We start from the raw sequence: 12,910 nt of genomic DNA, 5'->3' as shown, positions 1-12,910 counted from the left end.
ACTTGAAGAAATAGAGCAGAAATGCAACTATTCTTCTTGGAATGTAAGTGTTTGATTTTTCATCCTTATCCTCTACTCTGCTGGTAGTTAAAAATTACTGCATTATAATGTCAAACTCTTAAGATACCCAAGTAGGTAATAAAAAGAAGAAATCATGTATTGAGGGCTGTTTAGCAGTCTAAATAGGAAGTGGGAAGTCTACGGGGATATTGCTCAATTGGCTGGACTGGCTGGGGCAGGTTTTGCTTATGAAATTGCCAAAGTCAGGAAGTGGCCCCAGAGGAGGACTGCAGTATTGATTGCCAACCTGACAGACTGTTGACCAGATACCTCTTCTTGGGATTTAGCTTTTGGCGATGACCTCTTAGTAAGTAGGGCATCACCAGGACGGCTGCTGGCCTTTGTAAGGGCTTTTATATGGGCATTTGGTATATAAGCTAGAAGAGGCGATCAAGGAGTTGAGAAGAAGCACCTTTGACTTAAATGTGTGGGGCCCATGGAAAGCTGAGGTGACTTGGATTACCTTTCCTGACTATTAAAATATAATTTCAAATGAAGTTACCTAACTTGGTCCTGAGCTGTTTGTATCATCCTACAAGTAATCAGTAAAGACTGAGCATGGGTTTCTTTCCCCCAGTAACATGACAGTGATTGAAGTCCAGTATTAAACTCAAGATGTGACAGATAGCACCACTTACCACATCAAGAAAGAATAAAGGTGGATTTTGAATAAATTAAATTACTTTAATTGTAGGAATCCAGAGAGTTACTAGCAGGTAAGGGAGGAACAGAGTCAGACATCATATAAATCATATGCTAAGAGCAGTGGGCAAAGGTGCTTGGCTGATGTCTGTCCCAGAGAAGTTGATGGTTCTGGACAGGGTTCTGAAGCAATGAGAGGAGCTTGTCTTCCTCTCACTAACAGGGCCAGAGTTTCCCTCCCTTGTTGTATGGACCACTGGTCTTCGTATGTATAGAACATAGGAGAAACTTATCCTCCTGGAAGGTGCTCTACGGGAGAGCAGAAATAGTCTTCACTATGTGGGATCACAAAACGATTACAGATAGGCTCAGAACCCAGCTGAGAACTGGTAAAGTTCCTTTACCTCATATTTTGGTTTCCTCATCTGTGATATTCAGTAAATAATATCTCCCTCATAGCCAGATAGAAATTGAGTTAACACATATGGAAAATGTTTAGAACATACAGGCTCATAATAGGAAATGTTTAGAGCATACATGCTCATAATATGTTCTTTATGTTAGCAGTTGGTTGCTTTTATCGCAGAAGTGTCATATGTGTCTGCCTACTTCAATGAATGGTTTAAAAAATTACGTTCGATAAGCCATGTGTGGGCTGCACACCTTCAATTCCAGCACTACTAAGGAGGCAGGAATGAGAGAATCTCCGTAAGTTTAAGGACAGCTTGGTCTATACAGTAAATTCCAGGCCAGCTAGGACTATACAGTAAGACCCTGTCTCCAAACAAAACAAAAATATCACATTGGGCAGAAAGTTACATATTGTAGAATTCCATTTATATGTCTGCATACATGTGTATCTGTCTGGAAGTTTTCTGTTTTTTGAAATGTTATGTGCATTGGTGTTTTATCTGCATGTATGTCTATGAGGGTGTCAGGCCCCTGGAACTGGAGTTACAGTTATAAACTGCCATGTGGTTGCTGGCAATTGAACCCTGGGGTCCTCTGGAAAAACAGCTAGTGCTCTTAACTGCTAAGACATCTCTCCAGCCCCTGGAAGCATTCTTGAAATAACCTAAGTATAGAAATGGAGGATAGATAGTGATTATAAGAGAACAGACAAGTGGGTTGGAAGTAGGCATGTTTCTAAAAGGGCAGTCGTAAGCCAGGTGGAGTAGTGCTTGCCTGCGAGCCCAGCACTTGAGTTTGAAGTCATTTTAGAGAACACAGAGAGATTGTGTAAGAAAAACAACACACAGCATGACAGATTCTGGTGATGATGGAAGCGTTGCATGGCTTGAAAATACCTCTCTACACCAGCTACCTGTTTGGGGGATAAAGGAGTACATGGAATTTTATTATTTTTTTACAGCTATTTGTAAAAAAAATCTAAGAAGATTATTGATAGAGAAAAATTCATGGTAAAAGCCAATTTTGTTCCTCTGTGGACAGATCAGTCTATTAAACATCACAGAAGGAAAACCAAGCTGACCAATGACACTGAGATGCCTTGAACCTCCTGGGGTGGGGTAGGGGTGGGATTAAATTAGGTGGCAACAGTTAAAGAGAAAAGACAATCAACACCATTATTTTCCTTTTCAAACATACCAATGAGTAAAGCCTCTCAGATGTGTCTCCAGGTACCTTTGCGCTCTGTGAAACGCTCCACTGATCTTCTGGTGAAGACAAGATAGATGACTGACAGCTCACTGTGGATGTAGTACAGTAGGTGGACATAACATCATGGCCAGGGTGACTCATGGGAACCAAAGCCACCTGCCATCCTGATCACCCTGAAGGGTTAGCACAGGAGATAACCCTTTTCTGTTCTTCCCTTTCTCCCCTCAAAGTGTAGGGTTTCTACTTTTTGTGTTCTTAGCACTCATCTCATATGTAGAGTGCTCACATGTATTCACTTACTAGGTCATAGGTAGGTAGGTCATCCATAAGGTAGGTCTTGATGTTGACTTTTGTCATAGCCCTGAACAGAATGCTCATTAATCTAGAGGGCTGTATCTGCTATACAGTTCAAATAAACTGGGGATCTCACTAAATAAGATTGTGATTATTGTCGAGAATGAATTTTGTTGTGCTGTTTATTTATATCTTTAATATAAGAGCGTTCTTCGTTTTTAACAAAAAAAAAAAAAAACAAAAAAACAAAACTAAGCAACTTGAGCTATTTAACAATGAATACATGTTTTAATGCCCATTATCAACAATATCACATAGTCAACCAGGAGTAAAAAGACAGTCTTCCCACAAGCCAAGCGAAAGGAGATACTTAGAGGTATGATTTGCATTAGTCACAGGGATAAGTCAGGCTGGGGACCCTGAGTAGGTAGTAATCAGTAGTGTAGTCTCTTAACCACTGCTTGCCAAGGTAGAGGACTCTTCCCTCCCAACTGCAGAGGCCTGGACTGAGCACAGAGTGCCTGCCCCTGTGTGCTCTATGTAGGCTTGTTGGTGCCTGCTGAAATCTGTGTGGTGCTGGTTGTGAATATGTATTGGAGGAGAAGTGGGCAGTTAAAAATCTCCCTCATTAAAAGTTAAATGACAGTATCAATACGTAGATTCATAAATAGAATAAATCAGAGCACCTCACATTCCATACGAAAACTAACAAAGATGTTTAAAAGTCTATGTGCTGCTACTCTTAAGGAAGTCTTTATAGTGCTGGGGGGCAGCCTGGTGATAGAGCACTTTTTGGTATGCTTCCGGGCCTGGTTCAGTGGTGTTAACTATAATAAGACATTTCTGTGGAAGCACGTTCACATTGTTGCCATGAGGACAGTTAGATGAGGGAACCTTTGACCCCTAGAAGATTTCTGGTGAGCACCCTGACAGCAGAGACCTACAAAGCTTGCCGTACATTCTCAAGAGTCTTCTGAGGCTACTCCACTCAGTTTCCCCATCTTCTTTTACCATCAAAGAGAAGAATTAGAGGTCTGTGTTCAGTTTACAGGGTGTGTGAAAGGACGAGGACGAGCCCATCCTGCTGTGTCTAAGAACATACGAGACAGCCAGAAAAAATAAAACTGGAGTAAGGAGTATGAGGTTGGAAGGTGGGTAGGGTAATGGCTAAAACTTGGGCTGCCTCGCCAGTTATGTTCTAGGACTGGCATCTGGCAGTGTTTAGGCTCAAACTCCTCTCCATATCAAATGAAAGCCTTCTTCACAAGATTTTAGTCATCAGCCTCTAGAGTCTCATTCTCTGTTCATACAATGTTTTTATTTTTATTTGTTTTGTTTTTAAACTTGTGATTCTGAAATTATCCTAGGGTCATTAGAAATAATAAGAAAAGAAAGGAAAATCTCTCAATTAAGTGCAAAAATAATTGGTAGTGGATAATGAGGGAGTTCATTGTCCTGAAGATTTTGTGGTGCACAGAGGAAAATGCCAGGAGAAGGACAGTCTGGTCCTTCCACGTGCTCCAGAAGCAAAGCATAAGAAGGAACCTGTAAACCCGGCCCTTTTCACGTCTCTTTTACCAGTTTTTCCAGGGAGAGGGTGGTGGTTTTCATGGACAGAGGTTTTAGCAGCTTAAGCTCCTTTAAATGGTAGAAGGAGAGACAGCAGTGATGTGTGGGGGTTCATTAATTATTGCTCTTACTGATGTTTGCACAGGCTGTTGGGATCATAAATGTCAATCTGTCAAGAGACTGTGATAGGTTCTAAAAAAAAAAACTGATGGAGAACCTCAAAAGCTGCCACAGAGCCTGAGATAAAACAGGCACCTCTGTTTCTTAGCTGTGTGGAAGGTGTGGTGGGGGCTGGGGGAGGGTTTCTTCTCTTTTGCATGTTGTCTCTGGCTCTGGGGTTCTGTGTTGAGGACTAGCTGGAGTGGAGGGTGTGAGCCTGCCTGAGATGTCAGTAGGCCACCGCTAGTGTTAGCAGCCTGGAGTGGGCGTGTGCTGCCAGCTGCACATTGCCAGGAGAGTAAGAGAGATGGGATGCAGTTTTGACAGGCCTGACACAATTCATTTGGAAATTTTTAGGAGAGAACATGAGTAATAAAGACAAGAACAGTGACAGTAAGGAACAAACGTGGATCTCTGTCAGAGACAAAACAGTTTGAGAAGCAGCAGCCCTGTTTGTTGCTGTCAGGCTTTCGTTGTAAATGCATTCCTGAAAGACTCAGTGCTAGTTACTGTCTGCACTTGGCTAGCAAAGTCCAATTAGAGAAACTTCTCTCTGTAGACATTTTTTTTTAAAAAACACTGTACTTGTTTCCTCTGTCACACGTTGATCAGTGGTTTCCTTCAGACCAAGGAATCGGCCACAGGTAAAATAGGTGACATTTTTCTTAAAGATCTCATGTGGTGTCTTTATCATTGTTGAGCACTGGGCAAGAAGAAGGGCCCTGAGTGCTGAGAGCTGCGTGCCCGGCGTGGGAGTGCTGCAGCCTGTGTGGGCACACCCCAGCCTGCAGTAACTCTCCAGAGGAGGCACTGGGGGAAATGTGCTTTGTTGGCTCTTTATGAAGGACCTTAATTAGAAGTCACTCCTAACTCCTGGGGTGGGAACCGTGTCTAGCTTGGCACTGCAGCTCCTCCTGCTGCTAATGAGCATGCTCCTGGAAAGGAGCGTTTCTTCTGACAGTTAAGCTGAGAGTGAGGTTATTTCTGTTCACCTTGCTCTCCATGTTTAACCCTTACTGCCCAAGTTCAGCATCTGCAAATAGATTAACTAGATGGTTTCTGCCATTGTTTCCAAAACCAAAAGTGTTTCAAGTTAGAGGGACTGAAACTTAGAAGCAGAAGGCAAATAATCAAGGTTTGATTCCAGATGCACAGTAGATGGCTCTTCTCATGTTTGGGTCTTTTCTGATAGTCTTTTTCTAACTGACTCAAAATTTATAATTGAGTAGTTAAATTATTTAGTTCATTATTATGTAATTAGAATCCTTGCACTAGACATCTGTTTCTCTTATTTAGGCAACTCGCCCCACGGCACAAGGTTTCATTAAATAATTAGTAGAGGAGATATAAAATTCTTCCATAGCATTGATGCTGAGTCTATAGACTTCTGTTTATTTCATTAGCTTCTAATTAAAACACCAGGTTGACCTGTGGGAAGATGTCAGAGAGTGACTTACTTCACCAAGAGGTGACATACAACACAGTGAGCCATGGCAGCATGCAGCAGACAGTTGGAGGAGTTTCAATCCATTCTTCCTCACATTGCAGAACATCAGAGGGCAGTAGGGTTTCTTACCATTTAATGCAGACCATCGGTGAGGGCAGAGAAAGTCAGTGCATCTCTCAGAGTCTCAGAAGTGTGTCTTGGTTCCAAGAGTACACAGTCTGCTGTGTAGTTTATCTTGGTGTAGAGCAGTAGCTCTCAACCTGTGGGTCATGACCTTGTTGGGGGGAGGGAGGGAGGTCAAATAACCCGTTCACAGGAGTCAAATACCAGATATCTTGCATGTCATATAATTTCATTACAATTCATAACTGCAGCAAAATTACAGTTACAAAGTGGCAACAGGAAAACTTTATTGTTGGGCTCACCACAACCACAAGGACCTGGATTAAGGGGTGGCAGCATGAGAAAGGTTGAGAACCATGGTACAGAGTCACATAAGACTGCAGCTTACAGCACAGCTGGACACACAGATGTGTTTGGTTGTAGACTTATGCAGATGCTAGGAAACTGGCTCTCAGATGAACAATTACAGCCCAGTATATCCTTAGGACGGCCAGCCCATTGTAGCCAGGAACTGTTGGTAGCATCAGAAGCCTCCCTTTCTGCTGCCTACAACACCATATAAGTTCTTAGTGTTTACATTAAAGTAGCAGGGTTAAAGGGAGCCCGCAGGGTACCATGCAGCCTTGTTCCCTATCGTTACTGACACTCTTTGGCATATAGTCTGATTATATGAGACTAAGAGGAAAAGAGATCCAGCCTGCACTGTCCTACCTTTGAGGGGCCCCATCGAAGCAGGTGCTCAGTGAAGACACCTGTCAGTAAGACCGTGCAGACAGGAAGTTGGTTCCCACCCATGGTGACTTGCAACTTGAATGCTTTTCTTCGCATCTCCTTACTGATGCCATTGAATGCTGCAGGGCTTCAAAAGTAAAGTGCTCTTCCTTCTCTTCCCGTGAGCTGGAGTTCAGTTCCCAGCTGGTTTTATAACTACTTATAGCTCTAGTACCCTCTTCTGGCCTCAGAGGGCTTCCATATATAGGTGGTGTGGGCGACACACACTCTCTCCTCTCCTCTCTTTCTTACCCCGTTTCTCCCTTCCCTCCTCCCCTCCCCTGCCCTTCCTCCTTTCCTCTCCTCTGCACCCTCCTCAAAATAGCTTTAAAAAAAAAAAAAAAAAAAAAGGCATCTTCAACTTGCCTTCTCCTTGTATGGACCACACCTCTCATTCCAGGTTAAGGGACATTTCTTAAAAAGATGCTTCAAACAGGACATAGGCAGTAGAGGTTTTTGTTAGGTATCTAAATAGGGTTATTACCACAAATAGTGCCATTTTTGTGGGAAAAGACCCCCAGGAGAGCAGTGTGGCTTATGCAAGGTGAATTCCTTTTGGCTGGCTGCTTTGTAATGATTTACATTTAGATTGTTGCTTTTTTGCTCTTGCGTAAGCAGAAGGAGTGGGCACGGCCTGTGTGGCAGCCTTCACCACTGCACTAACTGGGTCTGGACAGCTTTGCTCAGCAGAGCTGGGAAATAGGCTGAACTTGCTGTCAGTGTTTTCTTCGGAGGGCTTCTTTAGTTGGCTTGTGTTGGGCAAATCTCAGACAGGCCTGGAAGAGTTGAAGGAGATGGGCAGCGGAGCTTGTACTGGTGATGAACAGTGCAGGGCATCTGTAGTGGGTGGCAGGGGCCAGAGCTGTGGACACACTGCCCTCCTCATGGTCTGGTGAAGCATCCAATCCACACAGAGACAGCCTGTGCCAACACGTCCTTCCATGCTCCAGCTTCTCAAAAAGTAGACAGCAAGGACTGCCAGGATAGGCTCACCCATCCAGTGCTCACTGTAGTACGGGGAGGCACGTTGGCCAGTCAGCAGGCAAGCACCCCGCCACCCTTCCACCCCCTCAAGAGTTGAGGGATATTTGGTTTTCATCCCTGTGACAGATACCCAGCAGGCAGGATTCTTAGCGTTAGTTTGCTTGTGCATTCAGCGGTTTCGGTGTGCAGAAGGGAGGGTGAATGTCACATCTTGGCAGACAGGAATCGTCCAGGGCAAGATAGTCCCCCAAGGGACTTGCCCCAGTGACCTCCTTCCATAGCCAGGCCGTGTCTTCCACAGTTCCAGCACTTCCCATTCAGTCTCTTTACAGTTTGAATGCATTAATGGATGGAACTGTCTCAGAGCTGCCTCACAGACAAAGCCAGCATGTGCTGTTCTGATGTCTTAACCCTCGTGGGGGCATGATCCTCATAGGAGGGGAATATAAGGCAAGAAAAGAGAGGACTATTGCACTGTGCTCAGAGAATAAGTGACCCACGTGGGACACTCCAGGAACAAGACTTAGTTGGAAAGAAGACTGGAACAAAGACTTAAAACAGGCTCCATGGAGCCCTGAGTGTTGTGAAGAGAGAACAGAAAGGTCAAAGATCGTCAGGAGGCAAATGTAGGTGGAGCCCTGGGGGAAAGCAGTGAGACACCGTGGGAAAGAGAGGCTGGAGACAGGCACACTGTAGGGCCTTTCCAGGTTCTTAGTAAGCACTTAGACCTCTTCTCTGAGAAGGTTTTTCGTGGTTTGAGGCTTGGCTGCGATATGAGCAACTAACTGGAGAGGCTTGGGGCTGCTCTGGGCAGTTGTGTCTGCTCAGCAAGGTGTTAGTCCTGATCCTCAAATGTGTTGCTTTGGTCAGATTCACAGTCTGAGAACGAGGCTTCACCTGTGAAACGGCCACGGCTACTAGAGGACACCGAGCGGCCAGAGGAGAGCAGCCGGTCGAAGCAGAAGAGTCGGCGTCGGTGCTTCCAGTGCCAGACTAAGCTGGAGCTGGTGCAGCAGGAACTGGGATCCTGTCGCTGTGGTGAGCACCCCTACCAGGGCACCCTCCTGATCCCCTCTGTCTCAGACCTGCATGCTGCCTCTACTGTCACCCTCCCACTCGCTGATCTGCTGCTTTCCCACTCAAGACTTTTGAAGTTAAGCAAACTAGCAGGGAGGACGTGCACCATAGAACTGACAGTTCGTCTTAGATGAGCGTCTTAATATATATTTCCCCACATCCCTTTCCTATTATTGTTTGATTAGAAGCTTTCCTTTTTGGAACCCTCGCTGACCCAGTGAGTTAACACCTTGAGGCAGCTGGGGCATCATCATCTTTCTTCATTCTCCAGCGCTCTGCCCCTATGCCACCTCTCAGGACTCGGCACGGGGATGTGATTTTTTTTTTTTTTTTTTTTTTTTTTTTTTAAACTGTGCTTTGCACACACTGGAACAAAATGTAGGCAAGGCCTACTTTTCTCCATGGCCACATATATCATGTCACAAAGGCAGCTGCATTAGTTTTGGCTCGCTCACAGTTTTCTTGTCCCTATTTTCATTTTCTGATTTTTAGAACATGCAGTGAGGAAAGGTGGTGTGTGAAACAGAGCTGTCACCTGGCCGACTCTGAGCCTGGCTTTCGAGGCTGAGAGCTCGCCATCTTCAGTCCAGGAAGTGAGCTTTATCCCTCGTCACCTTTGGGCTGTGGCTGTCCCACATTGCAGTTGCTGGCACCGGGGGGGGGGTGGGGGGGTGGCGCTGCACAGTGCCCTGCATTCTTGTGAATTTTTGTTTTGCCTGTTTGCCTGTTGCCTGTTTTCTGAAAAGACGACCTTTTCTGGTGCCTCAGTTATCTGTGCAGTGAAAATGGGCAGGCAGGGGCAGGGGCAGGCTTTTCCTGGAAATTAGATTGGGACAGTTGTTTCTGGACTGGTTCCCGCCCACCACCCCCAACTGTGTGTGTCTGTCACGTTCTGTGGGGGCAGGGAAGTGGGGTGCGGCATTAAGCTCTGCTGTGAATTGTCATGGAGTAGTATAAGAAGAGAGTGGGGGTTGGTGGGGCCGACACTGTCCGCAGGGTTTAGGCTCAGTTATAACAAAGCCTGTGCGCCCCAGTAAGGCTTCTGTGGTAGCTGAGGAAGTTTTGGGGTCTGGTGACTTTGCTCAATAGTGAAAGGTCTGTGTGGTCCCTGAGGTTGCAGATTCTTGCATCTGTGGTCAGGTGAGCTGTGTTGCTTTTCAACATTTCATTTAGCTGTGTTGAACAGCCTCCCCGGCCGCTTCTGCTCTTGCCCTTATCAGAGTGGTTGTTTCTCAGAATGGCAGAAATGTTCTTGTTTGCTCCCCAGAGGTGACTGGGGCCTTGGTGTAGTATGCAGGGTTTGCTGAGACGGATCAAGCCATTGGTCCATGGGGTGCTCGCTGCCTTGCAGCTGGCAGTGGCTGACGCTTCCTCTCGTCAGGCCGGCAAGGGGGAGTGCAGAGACATTTAGAGGATCCAGGTCTCCACATTTACCCTGCAGCTTTGATGCAAACCACTCAGCTTCCAGAGGTCTTAGCACCCAGCTGAAAAAAGTCCAGAAGTCATTAATAGGTGGCCCTGTGCCCCTCACCATCGCCAGCTGTTCCACCAAACCTGCAGTTACACCACAAGCTCTTCACCTCCTGACCAGGAGGCTGAGTCTCTAAGTAGGTCCTCAGGTTCACTATAGACCTGACTTCGTTCTCAGCTACTTAACAACGTGTAGTTCCTTGTCCAGTTTTAAGATAAAAGTCCCTTCAGAAGCTGCCTTCCTAGAGAGTCTTAGACCACCAAGCCCAGAAAAATGACTGTCACTGTTAAAAAGGTGAGGAAAGCAAGGGAGCCCACGCTCTGGGGCTGGCTTTAACAAACTGCTTTGTGTTGCTCCCTTCTGCCTGCCTGTTTGGCTTCCTCCAGGGAAGGGTGGGCTCTCCTTGAGGATACATGGAGTGTTGGGAAGATACTAACTGCCCTGGAAGGTGCTAGAGGGAAACGTTTATTACTGAAAGTGAAGACTCAACGTAGTTGAACTTAAAACAGGACACTTCTCCACTGCAGAAAAATCTTTCTCTGTATATATTCACAATCTTTTCTTCCATTCCTCTTCCATTCTGTACAGGTTATTAACTGCTGACAAGAAGTTCACATCTCATAAATAATGCTTAAGAGCCATTGCTATATAAATTGAATGTGTTATGAATTGTGATGGGCCTTTTTGTGGCATTCGGTGCCTAGAGCAGGAAGAACAGAGGATGTCATTTTCATTAATTTCTAATGAGGTGCCAATTAAAGGCAGAGAAGATGCTCCAAAGGGAAGAGTGGCCAAGCTCCCCTGAATCCTCCGCCCTGGGGCTGTCATCCAAGCACTGCCAGCAAAGCCTTCTCTAAAAATTCCATTAAATTACAGTCTCATCGAGAGCACACACAGACACATTCAGCTTTCCTTTGATCTTCAAAAGAGCAATTTGTAAGGCGAGTTCTGAGCCTTCTCACATAGGACAGCTGTAGGTGATAGGAATTGTTAATTGCCAGGACGTTCCCTGGGCTTTCAATAAGGAGGTGAATTTTGAAGATGAGTTCTCCTCTGCCTCACTGTGACTAGATAACCTTTATGTCAACAATCCCAAAGGAATACCCTTTTCCTGTGAAATGTTTCCAGGCGCCAGTTAGAACAGGCATGTGGTGTGGGTGGAGTGGTCCTGCATCCTAGAGCATCTTCCACGGCCCAGCTTCTCAGGCGAGAGATAGTCACATAGAATAGGTTCGCTTGTGGCATTTCTACTTGACAGGTTGACAGAATTGATCATTCCTGATGCAAGAGTCTTGTCTCCTAAGCCACTTAGAGGATGTTCTAAGTCTGGTCACTGTTACTGAGTCTGGGTCATGCACAGCCCCTGAATGCTGTGTTGTGTGGACCCCCCCCCCCCCACATTGGCTTTGTCATTGCTATACATTGCTCCTCAAACCACAGAATTACCTCGCGTGCGCTAGTGAAGGACTTGTGTGCATTTTTGCATGTCTTTAGTACGTGGTAACTTGGCAGGCTTCACACTGGCCCAGTGCTGTTTTTATGACCTCGTGGTAATCTCACTTTCTTGATTGTCTTTGGAGTAAGTTTTCTGTTCATGTCAGAGCCCCATGGTGCTGAGGCTGGGGCCTCTACAGTGTGTTGTCTTCATGTGCTGAGATTGTCATTTTGCCTCTTGTCGTTCAGTGTCAAATCAAAATGGCAAGTTTTATTGAAACGACCTTTCAAAGTATTTTGCTAAAGTGTTGTGGGGAGTAAGAGACATAGGACTCTTATACTTACATAGAGACACTTACTTACATAGGGCTGTATGTGCCCATGAGAACTAGCTGGGCAATGTGGTAATTCTGCTTGCTGGCCTACTCCCAGAGGTCCAGTGGACTGACACCCATGTGACCATTCATACCACTCTGGACACCCCTCAGTCTTGAGAGCTATTCACAAAAAAGATTCTCTGGGCCCCTCTGAACAAAATAGCAGAGGCCCCCAGGTCTTGTTTTCAGCTCCATTTGGAAATATTTTTTTTTCCTTGGGCCACATGAGAGTTCGTTGTGATCATCAGGGCTTTTCCTTCCTGTACATGTTTGCTAGGGACACAGACAGATGTTCTGTGAGCCTGTCACAGCAGCACACACCAGCTTCAGGAGCTCATGCCAGTGCTGTTCCTGAGTCTCCACCCATGTTCCATTTGTGTCTGTTGATCTAGTAACGCTCTTTTTCCTGCATGCTTCTCCTCTTGTGCAGGAACAGGTGTCATATTTAGTATCTTTCATCTGTTTTAATCTAGAACATTCTTACAAACATGTTTTACAAGTTCAACATTTAAAGTGTGTGTGCACGCACACACACACACACACACACACACTTTTATGGGTTTTAAAATTAGAGCATCGTTGTTTGGGTTCTGCTTCTTAATGATTTCAGTTGCATTTTGTCATTCAGCTCTAGTACTGTACTGAGGCTCAGTGTCATCAGCCTCTTGGAGTCTGTGTTAGTTGAGTCACCTGCACACCCAGCCATGTTACTTGACTCACCTGCACACCCAGCCATGTTCTCCTCCACCTTCTTTAGGGCACCTAATAAGCAATGTGTGGAAAATATTCTCACAATATGTAATGTCTTGCTTTTCATCAAAATGCCCTTGAGAGGCTGGGCACCATGACACATGCCTTTAATCCCTGCACTCTGAAGACAGA

At 45.4% G+C, this 12,910-nt stretch overlaps 1 protein-coding gene across 1 annotated transcript in view; it reads left to right on the top strand.

The window, feature by feature from the left end:
* Nucleotides 1-12,910, top strand: part of Zfand3 (zinc finger AN1-type containing 3) — a 219,850-nt gene that overhangs the window by 189,895 nt on the left and 17,045 nt on the right. The window contains exon 5 of the mRNA XM_051153393.1: nt 8,540-8,707. Coding sequence (XP_051009350.1) covers nt 8,540-8,707 — 168 coding nt within the window. The remainder of the gene's footprint in view (nt 1-8,539; nt 8,708-12,910) is intronic.

This window comes from Acomys russatus, chromosome 11 (genome assembly GCF_903995435.1).
Source record: "Acomys russatus chromosome 11, mAcoRus1.1, whole genome shotgun sequence".
In the NCBI taxonomy this organism is placed as follows: Eukaryota; Metazoa; Chordata; class Mammalia; order Rodentia; family Muridae; genus Acomys; species Acomys russatus.
The sequence above is the reverse complement of the archived record's forward strand: the minus strand, read 5'-3'. Positions and strand labels throughout refer to the sequence as shown.